The sequence below is a fragment of the Tachyglossus aculeatus genome, chromosome X2, assembly GCF_015852505.1.
Source record: "Tachyglossus aculeatus isolate mTacAcu1 chromosome X2, mTacAcu1.pri, whole genome shotgun sequence".
Lineage (NCBI taxonomy): Eukaryota > Metazoa > Chordata > Mammalia > Monotremata > Tachyglossidae > Tachyglossus > Tachyglossus aculeatus.
The window spans coordinates 12,549,319-12,576,739 of NC_052100.1; the positions used below are offsets into that span (position 1 = coordinate 12,549,319).

A 27,421-nucleotide genomic window follows, 5' to 3' on the forward strand; every position below is an offset into this window, starting at 1 on the left:
CATCAACAGATGGTTTCAAAGACTTGACATAAAGACTCATGGGAGGGGTAGCCCACTGTCCATTTTGGCAAGACCCAGGGCCAGGGTTGGACAGGGGCGGGAAGAGAGAAGAAAGGCCTTCTCTCTTGGTCGTGGGCTCCCAGCACCAATCTGAGCCCCAGAGAGATGCTCTGGGTGTGGGCTTCCCAATTTGGTGGGGCATCACATTTGTGTCTGAACAAATGGCAGTTTTGATGGCTTTAGGGACAGTTAAAGTCCAGGTGTTCGAGATTCCACAGGAGGGCTGTGACTTCTGTTTTCAAAATGCCCGCCTAAGCCTCGGAAATTTTTACTTCAGGGGAGGGAAGAAGGCAAGGGGAAAAGGAAAGTGACCAAGACAGATGGTACAGAAGGCCCCTCTGAGGGCTCAACGGAAACAGAGGTCTAAATGCTGAATGGTTTCACAAATGGAAATACGTCCCCCTTTTCAATTTTTTTTTTTTTGTTTAACTACACGAGCCAGTGCATGCAGCTATTTCTGTGCGGTGATATCATTAAAGTTAATACTTATTCTCAGAAGGCAAGGCACATCATGTGGTAAAAAATTTCGTGCAAATTAGGAAACATGGATTTTTTTTACTTTTTTATAATCTTTTTTTTTTTTTAAGAGGAGGGGTTGGGGGAAAAGGTAGAGCCAGTTATAATCTGCCATGCACTTATCAGCCTGTAGCTGGTCACATGAGTTCCTGTTAAAGCACCATGCAGTTATCTGTATGTTTAATTTTTCCCCTCTCCACCATCTTGCTGTCCCAACACCCTCTCAGCTCAGTTCTGCGAGGTCAGATCTCCTGCACCTATAAAGTCCCCCTCCCCTTCACTCCAGTTCCCCCTCCCCTCTCCAATCTCCTTCAAAGAGAGGCTCTTGCTTCTGTTCACACTGGACCCTGACCAAGGCTTTGGGGGCAAGGTTAATTGCATAAAGATCACCTTGGGCAGTTTATGACCAATTCACCATTGCTAAAGCTGGGAAGATATGGTACCCGTGATGGGGTGGAGGTGGGGGGCACGGGGTGAGGGGGCAGAAGAGGGAGGGAAAGAGCATTCTGGTCTTTCGCTTTGGGGTCAATTGGTTTTTATAAGCCCCAGTGCTTGTTTGAGAGGAAAATCCTGTTGCTAAGCTGAGTGAGAGAATCCCGATGCATCAGGTGGAGGAAGGGAAAGGAAGAGAGTTTGTAAGAAAGGGCAAAGAGGCCAGAATCTCGAAGCTCTAAAAATCTGCTCCAGGGAGCTCTTCAAAATCAATTCCTTTGGTTCCTCTTAAGAAGTGTTCCTTGCTGTCTGGAGGAACGAGATATTAGGCTTCACCCCTCAGTAAGAGCGGGTGTTTAGATGCATTGATGGACAAGGAGTTTGGGGGTGGGGTGGCACATATCTCTGTCCTGTTCATCTCCCTCTCTCTGGCTCTCTTCCTCCTCAAAGCTGCATTCTCCAGCCAGGCCATAGTGGGAATGGGCAGAAGGGCCAAAGCTATCCAAGGCTTTGCCTTTCCCTTAACTCTTCCCCAACTGGAACAGCCAGAAAGGAGGGGGAGGCTGAGGTCTGGGTTCCTGAGCTTAGTGTTATCAGTGCGGATCAACGGAAATGTTTAAGAGATGCCCAGGTCTGGCAGAAGGTGTTAACTAGTGTGCCAGGTGCCCTACGCCCAGCGTTGGCTGGACAGAAGCTGAGGCATAACTCCCCTTCCAGTTTTGGTCTTGCAAACAGCACGTTTTTCCAAGCAGGGGAGAAATGTGTCTTTCTCGATCTCAGCACCTTGCCCGCAGCAGAACTGGCCCGCAGCACCTCCCGCTGATGCTGAGTCCATAACTCTCTCCTCAGGACGGGGGTGGTGGTGGTGGTTCCTCTCTCCCAGGGGAGACACCACAGCGGGAGGGGAGACACCAAATGGAAAAACAAAGTGCAAATGGGTTCCCTTCAGCTGCCCGGCTTTGACCCCAGCTGAACGATGGCTGGAGCAGAGCCCTGGTTCTCTGATGTAAGGCACTAGCAGAGAGGGGGTGCCTGGATGGAAAGAGGGCCCCGTACCTCTGGAGCGGTCCAAATCCTGACCCACCTCCACCGAGCCCCATCTGGTCAATCTGGGCATGAGGCTGGGGGTGAAGAGGAAAGTATTTTCCAGGTTGACACTCTTCTTGAGAAGATCCCCAAGGCCAGAGGCAATCCCATGCATCTTGCTCCTGGAGGAGCCCCTCCAGGAATGAGCCTGATCCTAAAGGGCCTTGGGAGGGAAGGAATTTGGAAGTAGTGGGACAACAGAACGGGACAAGGCAGGTGGTAGGTAGCAAGCGGCCTATGACTCCGATGCCAAAGAGCCGTTCAAGCCGGCCGGGAGCCAGTGGCCACCCCATGGCAGATGGAGGAGCTCCTGGGGCCCCCTCAGGGCCCCTCAGAGGAGATGGTCAAGACCAAGGTGGGGAGCTATGAATGGGGGAAAGAGATGACAGTGGCTGAACTATCCCTCCCTGGATGGGGCTCCGAGCAGGAAGGCAATCAGCCCCAGAAGCCACCATGGATGGCATGGGACACCAGGGCCCTCGGATGACTACAACCGCTCAGGTCTCACAACGCCCCTGGCTCTCTGGTGAAGGGGTCCCAGCTCAGTACTGAGGGCAAAGGAGGCTGGGGCATGCCTGGTTTCTCCCTCTGGTTTCCCTGCTCCCTCCCCTCACGTCCAGCCGAGAGGGTAGGGGTCCAGAATTCAGGCACTTTAACCCCTCCTGTTCTGCTTCCCAGCCAGGGTGGGAGGAGAGAGCCGGGGAGCAGAGAGGACTAAATCTGGAAGGGGTAGTGGTAAGGAGGCATGTTGGAGAGAACAGACTCAAAGATATTTTGTAGAGGGAAAATCGGGGTATCACCTTCCCCTGGGGTGTGGATACGATGGTGGGGGTGAGGCAAAGGGGCGGGGGTGGCAGAGCCCCAGAGAGTCTCCTGACACCATCCTACAGGAAACAGGGATGGATGGAAAATCGGGGTGAGGCAGTTCGAGTGGGATCGGATAGTCAACTTTCCCCCCTTGTTTCATCCCCTTCCTAGAAAGTGCATTTCCAATGGCATGTGCAATGCAGTCCTTTTCCTCCAGCCTGACCCCAGGGTCAGGTGAGGTGTGGGATTTCTGGGGGATTCTCTCTTTCCGACTCTTTGTCCTCTCAGCAGCCCACCTGCCCTTCCAGAGTCAACCTGCCCAGAGGCCCCTGCTCGGAAAGACTGTGAACCTCTGGCTTGGAGCAGGAGACTCTCGGAACCTGGACTCGCTGTGTCTAAGGCAACTGCATAAAGACTATTTCTCTCAAACGGTGTTCGCCAGCAGGGGCGAAAGACCAATTCGGAAAGGCTGGGGGTGGGGCAGGGGTGGGGGTAAGGGGCAGAAATGAATGGGTGGGCACGGATCGGGGTCTTTGGCCAAATTAGAAGCGGCTGAAAATGGAGGGGCCGTGATCAGTCTCTTGTTTCATGAGGAGAATTTAGATTTGTCCTTGGTTCGGTGCCAGCATGCTTGCCTCTTGTCCAGCCAGGGTCAGTTCCTGGATCCCATCGTCAAAGAACCTCATGCCAGAAACACCTGTTCCTTTCACATCACCCAAACGTCCCACTGAGAGCATACTCCCAAGCCCGGTGCCCAGCCGATCCTGACAGTCGTCGCACCCCGCCCAATGCTGGTGCTCGCCGGCTTGCAGTGCCCAAAGCCTCACCTCCCTCCGCCTTCTACCCCTGGACTTTGCGAGCTGCCCCCACCTGGGCCATTCTGAGCACCTACCCCCTTCCCCTACTGCTGCCCCTAGCCCCACTGGAGACGGGCCACCTCGGTAGGCGTTTCTGAGCCCAGAGGGGCAGGGCACTGAGGGCGCCGAGGGCACCAGCCCCATCGGAAGGTCGCCATCCAGACGCTGGCTGAGCCCAGGTGGCCCCACCTGCCAAAGAGGGGAAGGACAGGGGGCGAGGGACAAGAGACAGCAGGCGGGGTGGGGGGGAGCCGCATGCACCAGCTGCGCCCAGCTCTTCCCTTCCAGAGGCTGGGACCGTCTGGGAGAACAAAAAAAACAAGACCCAGATTTACCTGCCTCTCTTGTCAGAACCCCCCATCCCTAGGCACAGGAAAGGCCTTTGGTGTGAACAGGAGGCTCCCTTGACCCACCTGATGCCAACGACGTGGCTGACCGGGCCCAAGGAGATGAAGATGATGGGGAGGCAAGACAGGTCCTCTCATCACAGGTGGCAAGGGAACGGATAAGTTAGAACACCGCTGTTTTGCATATTCTGCTTGCAGTGAGCCCTGGGCCCCTGCGGGGACTGGTGCGATTAAGCACTTGCTGGAAGATCTGGGCCTGTTCTTGGGCCAGGGCAGCATCGGTCAATGGGGCAACAGTGTCTCTGGCCACTGGATGATTAGCCTTGCGTGCTTGTCGGTTGGTTGGTTTTGGAGAAAGTCTGAACTTCTCTCTTCCTCTTTTTTTTTTCTTTCTTTTTTTCTTTTTTTTTCTTTTGTGTAGGGTGGTGGTAGCGGCAGCAGCTGGGCTGCTTCCTCACTCGCTTTTTCTCTCCGCCGAAAACCTTGACCGGGCGCTGCCTTTCCCTCCCTTCAGGATCTCCGAGACCCGGGAGAAGGGAGATGCGGAGGAGGCTTCGGTTATCCCAGATACCAGGACTGGAGGGAGGAAAGGAAGGATATGATGGTGGTGGTGGGGGTGGGGAGAGAGAGAGGGAGAGAGAGAGAGAGAGAGAGAGAGAGAGAGAGAGAGAGAGAGAGAGAGAGAGAAGAGAGAGACATGGGTCAGCATCAGAGAAGCTGGTGTTGTCATGATGTCCTCAAATCTTGATTCCATCCCATCCAGTCCCTTGATCCTGCAACCCTCCGACCCTTTCAACCTGTGAACGCCTCTGTCCATGTCATTGCTCAGTTAGGGCCAATGAGAACCAAAAGTGATTAGTGGTGGGGAGAGGAAGGTGTGGGGGGAGAAAATGGATAATCAAACTCCTTCCTTTCATCTATTAGCTGGGCCAGGATGAGGGTCCGGTTCTTGAGGCAGCTGCCAAAGACTCATTTCTGCAGAGGCTTCAGCCATATTTTTTTCCCTTCACCCTACTGCCATCCCTGCCATTAACTGCCCGTTGCCCTCCTTGCTGTGCCACCTTCCCACCAGTGAGCACCGGGGACTGGGCTGCTGCTCTTGGGGAGGAGAGTAGGGAGTATAGTCGGGGGTATGCATGTGCAGGGATTGGGCCATTCCCACGTTGGGTCCGCTAGAGTCTGCAGTTTTCTCTTGCTACAGAACTATCGTGTTGAGAGGAAAGACCCCCGGCGGGTGACGCTAGTGCCTCACAAAGCTCCCGAGGGGCCGTGACTTGGCCCTGGGGGCTAGGTGGCACAAGGAAGTTGCAATTTCCTCCCCCCCTACTTTGGCCCTTTCCATTTTTCCCAGTTATTTCCCTGAGACCTCCCCTTCCACCCCTCCAAGTGGCTCTGACAGTTTCCGATGTCCCCTGGATGGCACAGGTTCCTCTCCTTAGGCCACCATGGCTATTTGGAGTTCTCTGGCATGTGGCAGGGCTTTTGTGGGGTGGGGACTGTGGCCTCTCTGCTCTGCCTGCCAGGATGGGGGTAAGCATGGGGGAAGTGGGGAGGGAAGGGTGGCTGGGATGGGCGTGCTTGTGTGCTGGGTGATGGACTGACCCTCTCTGCATGAATCCACCAGGGCCTGTGAATCTCAGAGCACATCTCAAGTCTTAGCTCGTGGGCTGGGGGGAAGGAGGTGGGGAGGGGGTTATCCCAGGGGCTGGGGAAGTCAGAGGGTTAAATTCTGCTAAAGGGGAAATGTGGGGGTGGTGGTGGAGGGAGCCCTAGGGTGGTGGGGTGGGGTTTGGAATCCTTCCCTAGGCTTTGGCTGCTTCTTCTGATCCTTGGAACTGAAGTCTATAATTTGCCGGTTTCCTCTATAATCACAGAGCTTCCCTCCCAGTTAACAGGCAGTGTGTGGGTGCCAGCAGCCCCCAGAAACCGGAGCCCGGGGTGGGGGGGGTGGGGGAGGACAGGAGGAGGGGCCCTGTGCCAGCCAGCCAAGCCTTTGGTGTGGTTTGGGGGCTGTTCTCATTAGCCACTGAGCTTGGGCCAGGAAAAGGAACGAAGCCGCCGATAGCTGGCACGGGGTTGCCCTCTCCTCTCCGGTGGTTTCCTGGCTGTGGCCCCAACACCCGGACTGGTTCCTGGCCCTTTTCTGGGCTGGGCATGGCTTTAGCCTTTGGCAGCTTGGCGTTTGGCAAGGGGTTATGCCTGGGATTTAGCAGGGACGTGGTGAATCACCCTGAGCTCCCCATCCTCCCTCAAGTGCTCCGCTGTCTCCAGAGTCTGGGGGGGGGGGGGGGGAGGGGGGGCAGAAGGAGGCTCCCCATTCTGTGATGCTCCTCCCCCGGGGCCGGCCTGGTACCCCAGGCAGGGAAGGAGGGAGAGAAGGAAGGCGTGCATGTCACTAGAACTTAGCCTCTGAGGGTCTGTCATTTGTAGCCAAGGAGCCCACATGGGCCTCCTCTGGAGCTGGCAGAGACAACTGAGACTTAAGATGCTGTCCTTGGGAAGGGAGGGGATTTCACCTACAGGCATGCAACACACTCATACACACCTGCACACATGCACATATACATGCATGCATGGGGCTGCACACATGCACATACATGCTCACACATACATATGCACACGCTCAGCACACATATCTGCACACATCTACTCACACCCCAAACACAACACACAGTTGGCCTTCTTTGGTCAACTTACCAAAGTGGCTTGGGGTCAGGATCTGGTGGTGATGGGGGACTTTTAACTACCCAGATATCTGCTGGAAAAACAATTTAGCAGGTCACAGATCATCAAACAAGTGTTTGGATTGCAATGTGGACAATTTCCTAGTTCAGAAAGGAGAGGAATCAACTAAGACAAACACCCTTTTCAGATTCTCTGTAGCGAGGAAGAATTAGTCAAGGACCTAAAGGCGGACGGCCACCTGGGTGGAAAGGATCATAAGAATGACTACATTCAAGAACCAAAGGAAAGGAAGGGGAGAAGTCCAGCAAGGAAGGAAAAGAAAATGAACTTTAGGGAAGCAAATATGAACAGGCTTAGAGCACTAGTAATAGGAAGGAGCTGGTGGAAAGAAGCTGAAGAGGCCAAAGAGTCAAAGAAAACTGGCTGTTTTTCAAACAGAAAGTTCTGGCAGCACAGGAACAAATCAAAGTGATGAATGGGAAAGGACCAGAAGGGGAACAAGATCCCAAGTCGGCTAAGCCCAGAACCATACGGAGTCCCTGAAAGGCAAAAAGGAAAGCCACAAAAGGTGGAAATTAGGCTAGGTTCCTGAAGAGGAATGTAAGGAAATAGCATGATCGTGTAGGGAGAAGATTAGAAAGGTTAAAGCCAGAAAGGAGATGCAGCTCAGATGAGACCTAAAAGGTAACCCATGCAGTCAGTTCTCCCACAACACATGTTTTCACTCTGCGTTTTGGAGAGGATGCTACTGAGCAGCTGGGGAGCGTTCTTCCGACAACACAAGGCCGTCAGGCCAGAGTGCGCCGTGATGTCGGAAGAAACGGTCAGGCATATGTGTGCACGTGCCACGGAGTGTGTAAGTACTCCAACCCGGGTTCTCCCCTGTAAGATTCTTCAAGAAGGTAGCCCCCGCATTAATGTATACATTTTTCAACTGCCCTAGCCATAGGTGGTATAAGGAAACTGTCTCCCTCCCGCGCAGGAAGTGGAAAGGTAGACAACCGATGATCCTGAAAAGCTTTTAAGGAATTTTTTTCACCTCTGTTGGTTGTAAAAGATCAACTGCCACCAGTGAACCAGAGCAAGTGTCACTTGGGATGGAAGGATGGGAGGGTGGAAAGCCAAGCTAGAAAAGGGAAAGAAAATAGTTAAAAGATAACTTAAAACCACTGGTTGGCTGTCTGGGAATCAGCAGGGCCTTGTGGAACTGGGGATGTTACAGCGGAGCCACTGGCCATCATTTTGGAAGACTACTCGGCAGCTGGGGAGGAGGGCTGCAGGAGAAGTCACTAGACATTGGACTCAGATGGAAAAGAAAAAGGGCTGTGACTGCTTTGAAAACATGGGAAGACCATCTGCTTGATGTCGACATCTGGTAAGAGCCTAAGACAATGTTCAGCCCACAGTGTTCAACACCTAGAAGAATTTAAGCTGTTAGGAAGCACTCAACAAGACCAGGGGAAGAGTAAATATTGCCAGACCACCAATTTGATTTCCTTCTATGATCGACTGACATGTCTTGCAGACAACTTAGAAGCGATAGGTGTAACCTATCTAGACTCCAGTGTGATTTTTGATTCCACCCTACATGATTTCGTCCCTAACACTGTCTCTGACAAGCTACCAAGCGTGGCCTGAAAAATACTACGGTTAGATGGGGACCCAGCTGGCTCCAGGATGGCACCCGAAGGGCATCGATGGCTCAGTGCCAGCTGGGTGGATATATCGAGTGGCACCATGTGGTGAATCAATCATGGGGGTGTTAGTCAGGGGAAATAAAATAAGACCAGGTGTCATCAATGAACTGTAAGTGGAAGTGAGGAAATGTAAGTACATCCAGTTGCTCGTTTATATTAATGCCTGGCTCCCCTTCTAGACTATAAGCATGTTGTGGGCAGGGAACGTGTCTACCAAATCTGTTGTACTGTCCTCCCCCAAGTGCTCTGAACGTGGTAAGAGCTCAGTAGATATCATTGATTAATGACTGATTCTTCTATAATGCTGGTTTTAAACTCCGTGCTGTGGACAGGAGGCTGTTAGGAACTTTGGGAGTGTTCTTCTGCCAGTAAGGGTCCTACCTGTAGAGAATGGGTGGCGATGGCAGAGGAAATGATTGTGTGCATGTGTGCGGTGCCCGTCAACTGGTGCACACACTCTAGAGCACAAGATTTCCTCTACGCAGTTTGTCAGGAACATAACCCCCACATGATGCCCTTTGGGCATTTGATACTCACCCCACCCTTGGCCCCACAGAACTTATGTACATATCTGTAAATTATTTATGTAATGTTGGTATTAGTTAAGCACTTACTATGTGCCAAGCACTGTTCTAAGCGCTGGGGGAGATACAAGGTAATCAGGTTGTCCCAGGTGAGGTTCACAGTCTTCATCCCCATTTGACAGATGAGGTAACTGAGGTACAGAGAAGTGAAGTGACTTGTCCAAGGTCACACAGCTGACAAGTGGCGGAGTTGGGATTAGAACCCACGACCTTTGACTCCCAAGCCCGTGCTCTTTCCACTAAGCCATGCTGTTTCTCCATGTCTGTCTGTCTCGCCCTCTAGACTGCAAACTCCTCATGAGCAGGGATCGTGTCTACCAACACTGTTGTATTTGACTCGCCGAAGAGCTTAGTACAGCGCTCTGCACACAGTAAGTAAATACCACTGATTGATTGATAGGGGAACTAAGCATATGCACATTAAGTTTCGAGATGACACTAAAGGTGTTGGAGTTGCTAACACCTTGGAAGTCAGAAATAAGGCTCCAAGTGACCCAAACAAAAGAACTCTAAACATGGACTGTAATTCAATGGGAACAAATGCAAGGTTAATACATTAGGGTGCAAAAAAATCATACACAAATGCAAGATGAGCAAATACGTGCTGGATGCAAATACAGAAGAAAAGAAGGATCAGGTGAGTGTGTGTGTGTGTGTTTGGGGGGAAAACATAGTCAACAATAAGATAAATATGAGTATTTCAAAAAAACCCATGATACAGAGCAGCACAAGACAATCTGCAACATCCAAGACATTATCCTTCTTTGCCCTATCCTTCCAAAGAGAATGGTGCTTGATTCTGCTCACTAAATTTTGTAAAGGATGTGAAGAAACTAGAGCAGTTCAAAGATTACAGGGATCATTTCCCTTTCTAGGGGGAAGACTTAAAGGACCTGGGGTGATCTGGAGAAGAGCAGGGGTGACTTTACTGTCTACAAGATCATGAGGGATTTTCACCAGTTGTTCTCCATGGCCCCAGAGAACTACACAAAAGGAAATTGACTTAAACTTCAGCGAGAATTGAGGTGGGTACACAGGGCCGGCTTTAGACTGTACTGCCTCAGAGAGCTCTATCAGGGTAGTTGTGGGACCGTGGCTGAAATTTTAAAAGCGCCCAGATCAATCAATAAATACCATCAATTGAGTGACTGATTGATTGAGTCGGAAACTGTGGGAGAGGAATGCAATGGAGTGAGCCAGGAGTCCGCCCCGGAGAAGCTCCCTAGGTCCGGGGGTTCCGCCAGGCTTCCGCAATACATCATCACGTTACACTATGTGCACACACATCAAAACATAATGATTCCTACAGAACACTGCGTGTACTCCTGGCGGTAATATGGTGACATCAGACAGACTGCTGCCCGCACGCGCAGCGTAACGTGATGACATCATACTGAACAGAAGGGGGATGGCAAATTGCTCCCTGCCTTGGGCAGCCAGATGTCTGAAGCCGGCCCTGTAGCTATAAGGAAGGAAGAGCTTCCACCCTAAAGAGTGGTTAAACCCTGCAGCAGTCTACTGGGGGAGGTGTGGACTCCCCATCCCTGGAGAAAAAGGAACAGACGTCCATTTGTCCCAGATGGATTAGTCAGGGAGTCTAGAGCAGACAATCACTCGAGGTCCTTTCCAGCTCTATGACTCTATGAACAGCCACCTGCCCATAATCTCTACCAATGTAAAATCCCTGCACAGTGCCTCACTGCACCTATTCACCCCCATCACCTCATGTCCTGTTCCTTAATGTCCAGATCCTTGAGCTATTATAACAGCATGCACCGATAACACACATTCACCCACTCATACCCTGTCCGATAGGTTCATTTTCTCCCCATCTGCCCAGCTTGTTCCCCTCCTCCAAACTTCAAAATTTCATATCTTGGACCCCATCTTCTTTCAGATCTCAGTACCCCTCTGTGTGTGTGTGTGTGTGTGAGTTTGTGTGGGGATTTTAGTGTCCAGGCCCGAACTGGGGTAAGGGGTGGGGGGCTCTTCCTTTCCCTTTTGGGCTTAGAGTGTGTGGGGGGGAAGGGGGTGGCACGATGGGGGAATCAAGACACTTTTATTTTCATGTCACCCACTTGCCAGCTCCATGCCACAGTGTCCTGTTGCATTTAGATGACTGGGACGTGTCCCTGCTAAGTCTCCCTGGGAGTCAGCCCAGTCTGTTCACCCCTTCCTCCACCCTCGGTGTCTACCAGAGCGACACAGAGTAGGGGTGGGAATGCCCTGATGATTAGGTCAGAGTCCGGTCCCCTAGACCTGATCCCAAGGGGCAGCAAGTCGCAACTCTAGCCCAGACTGAAGGATTTTCTTATCTCATGGGCCTGCTCCCTCAGTTCAGGGTTGGGAGAATTCCTAACACACCGCATCACTTTAAATGAAAAAAAAATAAAATAAAATAAAAAAAATCTCAGAAACTATCACATCCCACTTCCTTCATCGGGACTTTAGTCATTCCAGAAAGTCAGAGCGCCCAAAGCAGGCCGGGGATATGGGGGTGATGCTCCCTCCATGCCACCACTTGGCTTGTTGCTAAGCCCAAATGGGAGGGATGGGGACGGCCTGAAGCTCTGCTGTTTCTTAGCCGGATGCTGGGTGGACGCTGAGCCGAGGAGAGGTAACCTGAGCCTGCCCGTTCCTCGCAGCTACATCAGGTGTAAATCAATCCAGACGGGTCCGACTAGCCTTTACCTAGAGAAAACCAGGCTAGGACTGCTATTGATCTCCGGGCACTATTGTTTCCTGATCCGGGCAGACCGGGCCTCCCCCCCACTCTACCCCCACCCCAAGTTCAAGTTCATCCTGCCATTACCTCATGTCTGGTTTCCGTTGGCAACCAGACGGCTCTAGGCGTGACCCTCCCCTTTGCAAGCGGCTCCACTGGCTTTGATACCCCTTTTCCCCTTACTCCTCCCTCTGCCCCCTCCCTCTGGCCTGCATGCCAACCCCCCTCCCCACTCCCCCCGTCCTCCTGTCCGTCCATCTTCCTTCCTCCACTCACCCCCTTCCACCAGACCTTTCTCTCCGCACTTCCAGAGATACCGCTCAACTCTCAGAAGGAGCGGAAGGGGTGTTGGGTCCCTCCACGCCTCCTCAGTCTTTCCTGATGATGGTGGGAACCCTTAAGCCCCTCCTCACTTCGTTCCGAAGAGGCTGGTGGGAAGTGGGACGCAGCAGTGGGCCAAGCTAGAGGGGGCCGGTTAGGGAGGGAGCACAGGGGCTAGGGGAAGAGAAGCCTCCCCATCTCTTGCGGAGAGCTCTAGGAGAGGTCTTCCGGGGTTGCCAGATTTGGGGGTGGGGGGAGCAGCAGGGGACTAAAACAGGAGGGGCGGGGAGGGGGCTGACCCAGGAGGTTGGGGAGAGGGAAGGGGCTGGGGGTGGAAAAGCTGTCTAATCTGTTCATAAGCCAGAGAAGACGGGGCCCAAGAAACAAAGAGACGCAGAAATCACAACACAAGCTTTGTCAAAGATGGGAATTCCACTTTGTTTTCTCTGGGAGCTTAAACCTACCCTCCTGCCGCTCGCTCCCCCCCCCCCCCCCCAAAAAAAAAAATTTCCCTCTGGTAATCCCGGTTCACAGCAGATCAGAAAGCCTGAGATTTGGGAACCAGATGGGTTAGAGAGAAGGGAATGAAACTGAGCAGCCGGGAAGTAAGGCCCAAACCCTGGCCAGGAGGGAGAGGGAAACGGAGTGGGCCCTTCCTAGTGCGGCCCAGTAAAGGAAAACAAGCATGAATAATAAATAGGGAAGAGCCGTGGAGCTGTGGGCGGGAGAAATGCTGAGCAGGGCAGAATAGTAAATCGAGAGTCTTCCAAGTTCCGGGGGGGCCTGAAATCCCATCAAGACCCTTTAAGGAGAGAGGTACAGGCAGACGGGGAGGGTCCTGTTTGGACAGCCCCTGTTTATTTTGTGGTGTCAGAGTCTAATGGGATATTGGCCAGAATGAGTTTGAAGGGCCGGGCAGGGAGATTAGCTATGGGTTACTGGATGGCAGCCAGCTCAGCTCAGATCAATACTGCACCATTTCTCCCTCGGGCCTGGAACTCCCTCCCGCTTCACATCCGACAGTTCACTGCTCTTCCCATCTTTAAAACCCTAAACCTAAAATCCCTTCTCCTTCTAGCGGCCTTCCCAAACTAAGCCCTTTCACTCCCCTCTCTTCTGCATCACCTAGGCACTTGACTGTGGATCTCTTAGGCATTTGAAGCTCACCCCAGCCCCACAGCACTTATGTAAATACCCTTGTACTCTACTATTTCCCCTATCCCCTATCTATTTTAATGTCTATCTCCCCGTCGACCGTGAACTCCTTTTGGGCAGGGATAGTGTCTACCACCTCTGTTGCATTGTGCTTTCCCAAAGCTTAGTACTGTGCTCTGCACACAGTCAGCATTCAATAAATACCATTGATTGACTGATTGCACCACCGAGCTGTCCCCTCGGGTGGCTTGCTCAGTAGTCCATTCTGTTTGTTTTTTTCTTAATGTTTTAGCTAAGCGTTTACTATGTGCCAGGCACTGTACTAAGCACGGGGGTAGATCCAAGTTAATCAGGTCGGACACAGCCTGTCCCACATTCATTCATTCAATCGTATTTATTGAGCGCTTACTGTGTGCAGAGCACTGTACTAAGTGCTTGGGAAGTACAAGTTGGCAACATATAGAGACGGTCCCTACCCAACAGTGGGCTCACAGTCTAGAAGGGGGAGACAGAGAACAAAACAAAACATATTAACAAAATAAAATAAATAGAATAAATATGTACAAATAAAATAAATAAATGGAGTAATAAATACGTACAAACATATATACATATATACACGTGCTGTGGGGAGGAGAAGGAGGTAAGGCGGGGGGGGTGGAGGGGGGAGGAGGGGGAGAGGAAGGAGGGGGCTCACATGGGGTTCACATTCTTACTCCCTATTTTACAGATGAGGTAACTGAGACACATGCCCCCAACCGTGAAGGAACTAGTCCCAAGTTTCACCCTTACTAATTCCATTCAGGGTGTTTGATGGGATCCAGGACAGGATAATAATGATAATAATTTTAGTATTTATTAAGCGCTCACTATTTGCCAAGCACCGTTCTAAGCGCTGGGGTAGATACCAGGTAATGGGGTTGTCCCACGTGGGGCTCACAGTCTTAGTCCCGATTTTACAGATGAGGTAACTGAGGCACAGAGAAGTTAAGTCACACAGCAAACAAGTGGCAGAGCCGGGATTAGAACCCATGTCCTCGGATTCCCAAGCCCGGGTTCTTGCCACTAGGCCATGCTGCTTCCCAGGCTGCTTGCCCTCTCCTTCTGTCAGAGCAGCCCAAAGCAGCTGGTGATTGATGACTAAAGGAGGTGGAAGGAGGGAGGGAGAGTCCCCCCGTAGGGGAGGGCTAGGCAGGGGACAGTGCCTGCTTTGGGCATGGTGGATAGCAGCATCTCTCAGTAAGTGAAACCTGCAAGTGGTCAGTGTGCCCAGAGACAGCTGGCAACAGTGATGTCTCTGAATGTTCCTGGAGCTCTCCCAGGACCCCGAGGGACAGACAGGGCTTAGTTTGCTGGGGGGGTTCCAGCTCTCCCATTTTCCCTGGAACTGCTTCTCACAAGGCCGGTGGAAACCCTCAGTTTCTCACTGGGCAGTCAGCATAAAGGCAAGATAGGGAGGGCCTTACTGCCCCTAGCCCTGGCTTTAGACTGGCACTTCTGCAGGCTCATGACGTGGAACTACAAGCAGATTGGTCTAGCGGAAAGACCCCGGGCATGGAAGTCTGGGGACCTGGGTAATAATAATTAATAATTATGGCATTTGTGAAGTACTTGCTATGTGCCAAGCGCTGGGGTAGATATGAGACAATCAGGTTGGACACAATCCCTGTCTCACATGAGACTCACAGTCTTTATCCCCATTTTAGAGATGAGGTAACTGAGGCCCAGAGAAGTTAAGTAACTTGCCCAAGGTCACCCAGAGAAGTTAAGTAACTTGCCCAAGGTCACACAGCAGACAAGTGGCAGAGCTAGGATTAGAACCTATGTCCTCAGATTCCCTAGCACTCCCTAGTGCTGTTGCCACTTGGCTTAATCCTGGCTCTGCCACTTGCCTGCTGTGTGACCTTGGGCAAGGCGCTTCACTTCTCTGGGCCTCAGTTTCCTCATCTGTAAAATGGGGATTCAACACTCTTACTTAGCCTGCGAGCCCCATGTGAGACAGGAACTGTGTCTGACCTGATTAACTTGTATCTACCTCAGTGCTTAGTATGGTGCTGGACACATAGTAAGTGCTTAACAAATAATACTAGTATTATTATTGTTAATACTACTGCTACTACTACTACTACTACTAATTATTATTGTCATCATCATCGCCGTCTACAGATCCAAAGCCAAGAACTCATTCCTGGGCCCCTGCTGTTCTATTCTGCTGTCTATTCAACCAAAGGGAGATAGTGATTTGCAATTCTGGAAAAACTCCTAACTAACCCCACCAGATAGTGGCGGGGATCGGGGAGAGGAAGTGGAAAGGAGATAAAGAGGGAGGAAGAGAGCCCAGGGAAGGAGAAAGGGAGGGAGGAAGAGCGGCAGTAGTAAAGAAGAGGGAGGAACGTTACCCACATACTCTGGCTTTTACCTACAATGAAAGAGAACTTGATGTGTTCTGTAGTCTTCCCTGAATATTCTCTTTGTTTCCTACCCTACTCGTTTGCTCATTTTCCTCCTGGCCCCACTCTCCCTACCCATTTTGAGACAGAAACTATGGCTGACGATCTTGTACAGCATTCGGCACATAGTAAATGCTTAATAAACACCACAATGATTTCAGGGTTAGGATATGAGGACGGAGCGCTGGAAAAGTCATTAGCCAAATTTGAAGGCCCAGAGCTGGAAGTAAACCGGAATGGGCCGGAACCGGGTCCTGGTCAAATAATCTGAAATGGCTGTTCCGGTGTGAAAATTGGTTTTAGTGCATTGGTGGTAGCGGTGCCTCTATCAATGGGGACCTGCCCCCAGCCCCTGCTGGCTCAGGAGCCCTAGCTCCGCCACTCCCACATTGACCCAGAGCCCTCAGAGCTGGAAGAGGCCAAGGTTGGAGGTGTACTTAAGGTGGCAGCTCCATTCCTTGCCCTCTGTAGTTGAGGTGATCTCCTGGCGGCGGACTGACCCTGTGTCTGCCTCTCCTGTCCCTCCTGCCCCCGCCACTGCCTTGGGCAGTAGAGCTATTCCCCATAGAGATTTTTTTTAAAAAAATTTCACCCCTGATAAGGCCTCTTTGGAAGAAAAAGGTTATCGAAACCCAATCGATCAATCAATCAATCAGAATTTGGACGAATTTGGTACCCAGCGACTCAGACACACGCACCCAGCACCATATTCAGTCTGCCTTGTGCAGCAGAGAGAGCATATTTTACTCAGTTCACTTTCTGCGGGTCGTGGGGAGGAGGTGGGGGAATAGGGGAAGTGTGGATAACTGAAATCCACAATTAACCGAAACATCTCATTTTAGTCATGAGTTTGAATGCCACTCCTCTAAAAGCCAGGTGGTTTCAAGAGAACATCCTGGAGGGGACCGGGGGCCTGGGAAAGGGTTAAGTGGGCAGAGCAGCCTTTTTTTTTTTTTTTACATTTTTTTATTTATTTTTTATTAGCTTTGGTTTCTGAAGCAATTAGGACATTCCCAGCCTCTGACTGCCAAAGGCAGGAAGCTGGGGGCCTGCAGTCTCTCCAAGCAACTGAGACTAGAAGCTGGCAGGAACCAGTGGAGAGAATGAGTGGCAGAGAGATGGGGGTAGGAGAGGGCAAGAACAGCGCCTCAGAGAGAAAGAAGGACAGGAGTCAGAGAGGCAGGTGCCTTCCCATGGAGATAGAAAAACAGGGCCCAACAGACAAAGAACCACCAGAGGGGAGCCATCTGTGAGAGGTGGATAAACACACATTCTAAAGGCAGAGACACCAAGGCACTGACAAACGGACTCTGAAGCAGGGTGGGAAGAAGGGAAGGAAGGCACAGAGTGAGGGTGGGATGAGGGCAAAGGGGATCAGAAAGAGGTGGGGCACAGGGAGGAGAAAAAAGAGAGAGGATCTAAGGAGCCCTGTTCCCCCAAATCGGCTGCTTTCTCTTGGTTGTGAATCTCCTCGGGCCTGTCCCAGGAGAAATCCCATCTCTAGGGCATTCACATCAATCAGCAGTATTTACTGAGCATCTACTGGGTGCAGAGTGCTGTACTAGGCACGCTTCAATCCATCAATAAAGGATTTTTATTGAGTGAGAGAGCTGTATTAAGCGGTTGGGAAAATACAGTACGACAGGGTTGGTAGACACGATCCCTTGCCCACAAGGAGCTTCCGACACTGGAGAGCTCAGATCTCTGGGCCGGGAAAACAAAACCGCTAGTGCACGGTGCACCGAAGGAATCCCCAACTGGGGTTTTGGATCCCCCTTCCACGGCCTCACCAGACGGACCTCTACTTAGCTTGCGAAACCACACTGCTCACCCCACCTCAGAGGCGGCTCAATAACCCAGCTTCACCACCCACACTTACTGTTTATTTTTAAGGACAGGGGCTCCGGGCTGGTGGAATAAAGACATTGAGTAATTAGGGATAAAGTCCAGCTGATGGGTAAGGTTCCCCTCTCCCCTCTGAAATGGTAGAAAATAACCCGCTCAGAGGGGCTCTGCTTGATCTGTGCTGGACCGGGGAGCAGAAAGAGGGAGGGAGGGAGGCCCTTACAGGAGCAGTTGAGGGCAGGGTTTGGTGGAGAGCTGCCTTGCCCCCCTCCCCAGGTGCCAAGGGATCTAACAGCTCCTTGCACCTGGACGCTCAGTAAGTAGCCCCAGGGGAGCCAAGCCACAGTGAAGGAACACAGTGTGAATCTGGATTTCACCCAGGCTCGGCTCTTCCCCAGAGACACTACCCAGTCTGATGTTCCCTAACTATTGCCTTTGTGCCCTATATATGACCGGATGGTCCTCGGCCTCCCTTGCCCCACTGCCCACTTTGTTTTCAAGGAAAATTCCAGGCAGATCTACTGTCTCGAGTTTTTAACTAATGGAGGTTAGGACTGAAAAGGTTTTGGGCAGTCAGAAAGCAGCTGCCAATTGGTGGTTCCCCTGCTGATGGTCCAGAGTGTGGTGGCAGAGGTCCCAGGGGGCCAAGTGCTCCTCTGAGCCACCTTTTTGGGCCAGGCTGGGGTTCCCGGCTGGCTGAGAAATGTGAACCCGGGCCCTAGCTGGCTAGGTGGCTGCCAGCTGGACTGTCCTCTCCAGCTCCAGGCAGCCCCAAGAGCTGCCAAGTCATTGTGTTGAAGAGCTGAATCCGGGTGGGATCTGGGTGGTTCCGGCCCTCTGCTTAGGACACGGCTCCCTTGAGTGGGCTTGGCAGAAAGGCCAGGAGCCACACCCCAACTCAGTCTGAATTTACCCACCTCACTCGAGAACCCATATTCAAATGCGCAGCCCCACCACACACACCTGCTTGAGTATCCCTTTCCCTCCCATTCCCAAGCTCTTCCTGCCTCTCAGTCACATTGGCCAGACTAGCTGGACAGGACAGATTTGGGAAGAACGACCTTCCTCTTCAAGATGCCAATCCAACCCCAGCAAACCTGCCAAGAGGCCCCTTCCCTATTCACCCATTTAGGCCAGGTGAGTGAAAAAGAGGGTAGATTTCATTCATTTTACATTTTGGGTACTTCCCAAGGAGCGGTTAAAATGTTATAGTTTGGTCAGTTTTCTGGTCTTATAGTAGGAAAACAATTACTCTAAACTAGGATCAGTGATTTGAGCCAAGGCTAGCCCAGAAAGTGTGCCAGCATGGTCGGGAGAGGCAGGAAGCCCAGAAAAGGAGTGCCAGCAGTCCACGTGCTCGAGGGGGCAGATACCCCTAGTCTGAGGCTGGGGCAGAGGCCAGGGCTGACAGGCAGGGTTAGTTCCCAGTCCCATCTCTTCCCTTGCCACCTCCGCACCCCGCCAACTCCAACCACCTGCGCCACGGAACGTGTGGTTCTGCCTCTGTTTTGGGGCAGACCTTCAAACTGGTCCTACCTCAGGGTAAGAGCTGGAGGGACCCTACAGTTTATATATGGGGAAGGGGAGAAATTATCTCCATGGAAAGCCTGTCCTAAGCAGCCCAGGCAAAGGCCAGCCAACTCCAGTCATGCCCCAAGAGTGACCATGCAAGCCTGGGAATCAGACCCAACCTGCACCCAACCTCCACAATTCTGCAGACAATCATGCTCCCCCTCCGTCCACCACCTCAATCTTCCCTGGGCTGTTTGTCCTGGGCAGAACTCCAAACACTATCTCAATCATTCAGGGCAGAGGCCCCACGGGCAGGACAGTCCTGCAGGGATGGCGAAACTGAAACATGGAACAGCCTCAATCTTGACCCTCTACCCCCCACCCCAGCTGCCTCTGCCAATCAACATTCACTCAATAACAACAACGTTAAGTAAGAGGTCATCTCCCATAACAAGTGACCCCTGGGTCCCCTGTGTCTTGGCTTCCAGCTCTTCCTGGCCGTCTGGGTGTCTGTCTGACTGCTTCTCGCTCCCCCTGTTGCCATCATGCCCACCCCCTTCTCCCCCCGAACACCCAGCGGTAGGTTCATCTTTCCCTGCCAACGGTCCTCATGAGTTAGAACCTGTAAAAAGGCCAGGAACCACCCAATTCCCTGGAACTCGCCTGTCTATTGTCTCTCCGGGAATCCCCTCGGTGCCTAAGGGGCTAACCAGAGCCCAGGTGGGAGATTTCCAGGAAAATTCTGGAGTGTGCCCATCAGCTGGCAAAGGAGGCTTGGCATCCAGCCAGAGGAAGGGGGTTTGGTGGAAGGGGAGGAACGACAACTGGGTCTTTTGTTTAGGATTACAGAGGATGCCAGAAATGAGCAGGGGCATAGGAGACCCCTCCATCCTCGTATTTGGAGGAAAAGGAGACCTGCCAAAGGCCTTTGCTACGAGGTGGACAGGCCCTAGAAGAATAACCCCCCACCCCAGCTCCTCCACCACCCTGGTTCTGCTCAACGCACTCTTGAAGCACCAGGAGAGGGCGCTGTCCCTTCTCCCATATACCCACTTGCTCCTCGAGCATCAATCAGGGGAAGGCAGATTGAGTTCTTTAGAGGGCTAATCATCATCAATCGTATTTATTGAGCGCTTACTGTGTGCAGAGCACTGTACTAAGCGCTTGGGAAGTACAAATTGGCTAATGCCATCCCATACCCTCCAGCTGGCCCACGGCCTCCTGCCCTGCCTCATCAGGGCCACAGTCACGTCTCCTGCCAAAGTGACTTAACACTGTGCTGCCCCAGTGGCTGCTGTGCTCCGCCCCTGGGAGAAGGGTGGTCCCTTCCAGACCCCTCTACCACCAGTCCCACCGCAGAATTCTGCCTAATGTGGCTCGGGTCAGTAAACAGTGTCCTGGGAGTGGGAAGGGAGGGCTGTTGGCAGGTTGTTGGGATGGTGGATCTTGAGGGACTGGGGGCGGCGGCGGCGGGGGGGCGGGGAAGAGGGAGGCTTTTGCCTCTTTCAGGTCTCCTTGCTCTGTCACCGATTTCCCCTCCCTTTCCCAACGCTTGCCCTCTCCCTCTCAGCTCTTACCTGTGCCTGATAAATACTCCCTGGATCCCTTGGTCCTAATCCCACAAAGGAACGGTTTGCAGGGGGTGTGCCCGGTGCAGAGTAGGCTGTGGAGGAAAGAAACCCATAGCCCGTTAGCAAGATGTCAACCAGGGAGCCTGGGCAGATGGCAAAAAATTGGCCCTCGTGCTTCTGGGGATTGGCAACCCGGCAGGGTCACGTGGAAGTTCGCTGTGACCCGCCAGGGCTGAAAAGTGGTACCTTCCCCTACTCAGAACCCCTGGGGTCAGAGCATCTCTGAACACTTACTGACGCAAGGGAGGGGATGAAAAATTCATAATTCATCGACACCCATGAAATATTAAGCAGCCACCCTTGCCCCTCAACTCCTCACTTCCTTCTCCTATCTGGGCCCAAGTCCTTCACCCGTTCTATGAATAATTAAGTGGATGTTATTTATTCATTTTTCTATATGTGTACATGCATATATATATACACACATTCATATATGCGCGCGTGTGTGTGTATATTAAAATCTCAGCGATTAAATTTCACTGGCGTGTAAATAATTCACTCCCGAATTCCACTGGGAAATGGCAGGTTCAGACAGCCTGGAACCAAGAGGCAGACAGGCTCTCGGCCCCAGGGATCAGGAGGGAAGGGGAGAGAGCAGTAGGGAAGGGGTGGGGACCCAGGGCACCGGCCCCAGTCTCATGCAGCGGGACAGGTGGGATCAGTCTTGGAAGGGGGACACTAGAGACGGAAGGAGTCACTGGTTCGGTCTGGCTTCCCCCGCGGTATCCTCAGTGCCCCAGCCAAGCTCTCTTGATTTGCTTTCTGGGCCTCCAAGGGGCTAAAGGCTGGTTTACCCATGGCTTTCTCTCCCTGGCCCATGTCTCTCTTCCCCTGCCACCACTGGCCAGAGGTAAATCCTTGTTCGGTTAATCGGTCCCAAACCAAATAATAATCATGGTACTTGTTAAACCCTTACCATGTGCCAAGCACCGCCCTAAGCGCTGGGGCAGAGACAAGATCATCAGGTTGGATACAGACCCTGTCCCCCACGGGGCTCACAGTTTAAGTAGGAGGGAGTACGAAACCGAAGCTTGCCAAACCCCTAGAGAACTGCCTGGGCAGCGTGGGGGTGGGGGCGCTCCTCGTTTTAGGCTGAAGACAAGCACTGGGGAGGAGAGGAGAAAGGGAGGGGGGAAGGAGAGGAAGGGGAGGAGAGGGGAGAAGGGAGGCGGGGTGGGGGGGGTGGGGAAGAGGAGCTATCGCTGCCAGTGGTTCTCAGCCATGCACAGCATCTGGTTCCCTAGCAAACCTGCACAGGTGCCGGTCTCTTCCTCCACCGGGGCTCTAGGGGTTACAAAGGAGCCTGATCCCGGCGGCACCGGTTGAAGGCCCAAGGAGAGCAACCAGTCTTCCTCAGGCCCCTTCTCTGCCCCCTCCACCATGTCACAGACTCTGGGGAAGGGCAGAGGGCTCGGAGCAAGTGCCAGTCAGTACAGTGGTGTGTATGACGGAGCTGCTTGCCCTCTGGGAACTGGGCTGAGAGCCACCAAACTCGTTTTGCCTAAGAGCCTTCATGGGGAGAGAGCTGGAAGACACCCACATGGGGGGTCCATCCTGGCACTTGGTGCCAGGAGAGCTGATCCCAGGGCCCAAATGGGCCCACTCCCAGTTGGGCAAGAGGGTGGGAAGGCCGGTGCACCGGGGAGAGAGGGGGTACCCGACTGTGCCGCCCTCCCCACCACGGGCACCGCTCTCGTGCTTACTGGGTGAAGTCGGCGACGAGGTTCCTCCCTCAGAAGTCGTGGTGGCAGATTTGGTGTCGGGGGAGATGGCCAGCCGGGGCATGCCCGGGGGCGGTGGTGGTGCAAGCATCTGGGTGGAAATGTAGTGGCTGGGCACTTTGACTTGGCCACTTCCATTTAACTGGGGAACAGAGAGACAAAGTGGTTAGGTGGGGACCCAGGGGGCGCCCCTTTGGGGGCGGCTGGGTAGAAGTCACATGGGCCAGGTGCCCAGTTGTCTCCTCCACCTCCTGTGGGGGTGCAGATGCTCTCAGGGATGTGCCCTAGAGATGGCATCATTAGGAGCTCCATGCCACAGCCTCAACCTGCCGGAGAGGTCCGGCCCTGTCCTGACTCCCTACCCAGGAGGCTCACACCCAGAGAGGGACCTCAGGCTCCCTGGACCTGCCCACGGGCCTCTCTACCCTTCCTGGTCCAGCGCCAAGGAGGGCAACAGGGACGGAAGTGGGGTCTGGAGATAATGGATTGCACCAGGCCTCTGGGCAGGGGTGTTACGAGTTTGGTGGATCTCAGCGGATTATCCTTCTCAACGTCACAGAACCACTGCGCTATCTGGCATCAGGTCCTTGGGGCTTTCTCTTTGGCCACCTCTCTAGGAGAGGTGTCACTTCCACACACCCCCTCCCGCCCCAGCCCTGCTCTTCCCACAGCTCCCCCCCCACCCCTCCTTACCGGTCCTGGCTGCTGATTGGACGGGTCACAGGCCAATGAGACGAGGTCTTTAAGAGGGTCCTGGGGGTTGAGATGAGGTGGGTAGCGGATGGCGGTGTGGGGGAAATAGGTAGAGGCCGTCTGGGGCAGGATGGAGGTGGTAGGGAAGTGCAGTGTGGAGGAAGGGTGTGGGCTCCGGGCGATGCCTGTGGAGAGAAGGAGGGACCAGTTGCTGCCAGCCCTGGGGGCTCAGACGCTGCCCCTCCAGCTTTCCTAGCCGACTGTAAAGATGGTGAGGCTTTGTCACAGATAACCCAAGGGGGCTCATGGAGTCTCCTTCTCTGGAGATGCTTATGGCTAGAAAATAGGTCCAACTCCAGCTTCTGGATGGAGTACAGGGGACAAAGTCAGTCTCTCTTGGGGAGATCTGAGTCTCCGGAACCTGGGACTGTCTCAGGCTAGTGGGTCTCTCTGCGTGAGACCCCCGAGGCCTGCTCCTTGGTCGGAGGGTTGTTACCCCCTTACCGCTGTGCACAGCGATGACAGGGCGGTGATGTTGGGTGAAACTCGAGAGCCGCGGTGAGGAATCCTGAGGCGATGGGCTGTTGAAGGGTGACTTGTCTATCTCCGTCTTCTTCACTGTGGGTGAGATCCCTGTGGGCGGGGGGAGAAAGGGTGAGTGTCACATTGGCAGTAACATCACCTAATCCCGGGATCCTAGGTGGCGCGTATGTGTGGAGGAAGGGGTGGAGATAGGAAGAGGCCGGCAGAGGCAGGGTGGCCCAAGACACAACGAGCCAGGGCACCACTTCCCTGTCTGGTGCCGGGCAGGGTGTTGACGGCGTAAATCTGGTGGGCAAATCCAGCCCACGGTCCCGTCTACTCTTTTTCCTCACACGCTCAGCTCACCTGGAAGGAGGAGCCAGGACTCTCAACCCTGACTAGGCTCAAAGCCAACAACTCATCCCAAGCGTGATGAGCCTGGCGAACTCAGCCCAGTCCCCTTGGGTTATTGCTCCACTGGACTGGTTTGGAAGTGAGCGGGGAGGTGGTGGAGGGCGATGGGTGAATAGCAGGGTGGGACGTGGGTGGGTGGATGTGGCAAACAGGCCCCAGACCCAAGGAGAGAGAGGGCAAATGGCGGCCTTCGTAGGGGCCAAACCAAAGCTCGGGGTGATGGAACGCTAGTAGTCCTGGTGAAGCAGCATGGCTCAGTGGAAAGAGCACGGGCTTTGGAGTCAGAGGTCACGGGTTCAAATCCCGGCTCTGCCAATTGTCAGCTGTGTGACTTTGGCCAAGTCACTTAACTTCTCTGGGCCTCAGCTCCCTCATCTGTAAAATGGGGATTAAGACTGTGAGCCCCACATGGGACAACCCGATCACCTTGTATCCCCCCCAGCACTTAGAACAGTGCTTTGCACATAGTAAGCGCTTAACAAATACCATTATTATTATTATTATTATTATTATTATTATTATTATTAGTCCTGAGGAAAAATCTGGGAATCTGGCGCCCTCTAGTGACTTGGTTCACTGAAGCCCCTGCAGCCAGACCTCTGGACTGGGCCTCGCCCCTTGGGGCACCTCTTTGAAAGAGAAACTCTTAGGTCTTCCTTGGACAGGAATCCCAAATCTCCCATGGTTGAGGTTTGGTGGGGCCCTAGAGTTCAAGCGATGGTACTTATTGAGTGCTCACTGTGTGCAGAGCACTGTACTGAGCGCTGGGGAGAGACCAATATAACAAGAGTTGGCAGGCACATTCCCTGCCCACAACAAGCTTACTGTCTAGAGGGGGAGACAGACATTATTATAAATAAGAGTTTACAGGGGTTCCTTCCTTTTTGTCCCAAGGCTCAATTGGCTTATTCATTCATTCATTCAATCGTATTTATTGAGCGCTTACTGTGTGCTTGGGAAATACAAGTTGGCAACATAAAGTCCCCTTATGTGGATCATGGGACTTGCCCAGAATTTGAGGAGTTTGGGGCTCTCGGCCAAGACAGCATCGGAGAAAGGGATGGGAGGGTTAGAATCTCCATGCAAGGAGTCTAGCTTGCCCTGTGGCCTAGAACAGATCCTGGGTTCTTCAATCAACCAAATCAATTAATGATAACTACTGGGCACTTACGGTGTGTGCAGAGCATTGTACTAAGCGCTTAGGAGAGTATAATACAACAGAGGTGGTGTTTCTCATGATCATTATCAATGGTAATTATTGAGTGCTTACTGTGTGCAGAGCACTGTACTAAGAGCTTGGAGGGGTAAAATACAACAGAGTTGGTAGCATGTTCCTTGACCAAAAGGAACTTACAGTCTAGAGGGGGAGACAGACATTAATATCAATGAATAATTTATAATATGTAATCTATAGATATGTATATAAGTGCTATGGGGATGAGGGTGGGGTGAATATCATATGCCCAAAGGTCACGGATCTGAGTGCATAGACAACACAGAAGGGAGAAGGAGCCAGAGAAAAGGGGGCTTAATCGGGGAAGGCCTCTTGGAGGACCTTAATAAGGCTTTGAAGGTGCAATGAGGCTTTGAACTGTCTGGGAATAAGGCTTTCCCTGACAGATTCCCCCCACACCTCCTAATTCTCAGGGGAAAAGCCCATGGGGGTGGGGGGTCTGAGAGCCTCCCCACAGCCCTCCTACTTTCCTCCCCAACCTGGGTGGCCTTCTGGAGGTGGGGGTGGAGTGGAAGGTGAAGGAGTGGGGAGGCAGCAGCACAGTCAGTCAGTCAGTTCCACCATCTTGACCTGCTCTGAGTCCCTGGCACCAAATGCTGATTTCCACATCAGAACTGCTCTCCCTCAGACTCCCCAGCCCCTCCGAAGGGCTATGGCAACTCAGAAAACAGGGTGAGGTGGGGGGAACTGGAGCTGAAGTGGTGGGATCACCCTTCTCTTAGGGGCCCAGGGACTCGCAGTTCTAGCCAGGAGGAAAGGAGGGAATTACCTGTGCCCCAGATGCCTTGCCGTTCCCCAGTGTTTTCCGCAATCTCCCTCCCTCCTGATTCCCTTCCCCCCACCCCCTTCTGTCACTTCAGGTGCTCCTTCGATATCAAATCCATTTTCAGTTACAAAGCACTGTTTTTCAAAGCCATCATCCCACCTCTTAGTTTCCCAAGTCGCCCTGGAAGGCAGGGACAGGCAAGGGTTTTCTCCCCATTTTACAGGTGGAGAAATAGACCCGGCGTGGTGGCCGGGACTTGTCCAGGGTCACACAGTGACTTAGCGATGGAGCTGGGACTGGGATCAAGCTAGATGTCAAGGCTGCCTACTCATTCATTCATTCAATTGTATTTATTGAGCGCTTGCTGTGTTCAGAGAGCTTGTGAAGTACAAGTTGGCAACATGTGAGACGGTCCTTACCCAACAATGGGCTCACAGTCTTCTCGGCCCTCCTGTCCCTCTGCCCTGAGCTAGGGCTTCTGGCCTCAAGCACCATATCTGAAGGGTTCTCCTGGTCCCAGGGAAGGTGCGCAGAAGAGGCAGGAGGAGGGGTAAAGAGCCTCCCTGGGGGCAGGTTAAATCAGCTCTCTGAGAGGCAGCTTCTCTGGCGGTGTGGTCGGCAGCGGGAATGAGTTTAGACCTCTCTCTCAGATGCCCTCTTAGGAGGATTTCACAGAGCATCAACCTCTCCCCTGGGGCTTAGGCCTCAGCCCACCCATTCCCACTTCACATGATGCCCTAACTCTTGGCAGTGTTGGGGTCCTGCCTCCTCCCTAGGCAAATTCAGTGGACTTCTAGTCAGCTGGCTGAGGCAGCACCTTCCCTTCTTCTTTAAGCAAGGTTTCGTTCAGATAGGATTTAGAGTGGGTCCTGGACTCCAGGGCTCTTCTCCTGGGTTCCTGGTTTGCTCTTGCAGGAGGCTCTCCCTCTATGTGCCTCAGTTTCCCCATCTGTCTGCAAACAGTGCACACCACTGGGGAAAAGAGGTGGTGGTGGTGGTGATGGGGCACTTCTGAAAATTCTGTGGAGAGGCTGCTTTGGAAGTTTGTGGGGGGATGTCTCCTCCCTACAGATGATTTCTCTAACAGGCACTCGATTAGCTTTCGCAGGCAAAAATGAGATTGAGAGTCTTCATGCCAGGAGCCACTGCTTGCACCTGAGGCAGTTAGACAGGATCTGGTGTCTACAGAGAAGATGGGTCTGCGTTGGGGTGGGGAGTCGGGAGGACAGATTGCCATAGTGCCTCGGTGGTGGCTTTCTACTTCTCCTCGTTCCTCTCCTTTCCCCCAGAGCCGTTCTAGTGGGGAGCAGGCTGAGGAACTGGCCTGTCGCCCTGGGACTGGCCTCCAACTCGGCAGCCAC

The 27,421-nt window shown here is 52.9% G+C and overlaps 1 protein-coding gene across 7 annotated transcripts in view; it reads right to left on the bottom strand.

Moving 5' to 3' along the window:
• Positions 1–484: 484 nt before the first annotated feature.
• Positions 485–27,421, bottom strand: part of NFIC (nuclear factor I C) — a 120,158-nt gene continuing 93,221 nt past the window's right edge. For 2 of the 7 annotated variants that reach the window (XM_038770814.1, XM_038770811.1), the window contains exons 7-11: positions 23,629–23,757; positions 23,125–23,309; positions 22,414–22,573; positions 20,657–20,742; positions 485–4,681 (exon numbers count right to left, since the gene is read on the bottom strand). In XM_038770814.1, coding sequence (XP_038626742.1) covers positions 4,664–4,681; positions 20,657–20,742; positions 22,414–22,573; positions 23,125–23,309; positions 23,629–23,757 — 578 coding nt within the window. In that variant the 3' untranslated portion in view covers positions 485–4,663. Of the gene's footprint in view, positions 4,682–6,802; positions 6,864–20,656; positions 20,743–22,413; positions 22,574–23,124; positions 23,310–23,628; positions 23,758–27,421 lie in introns of all 7 variants that reach the window. The other 5 variants (XM_038770813.1, XM_038770812.1, XR_005457180.1 and 2 more) reach the window with 5 other exon arrangements.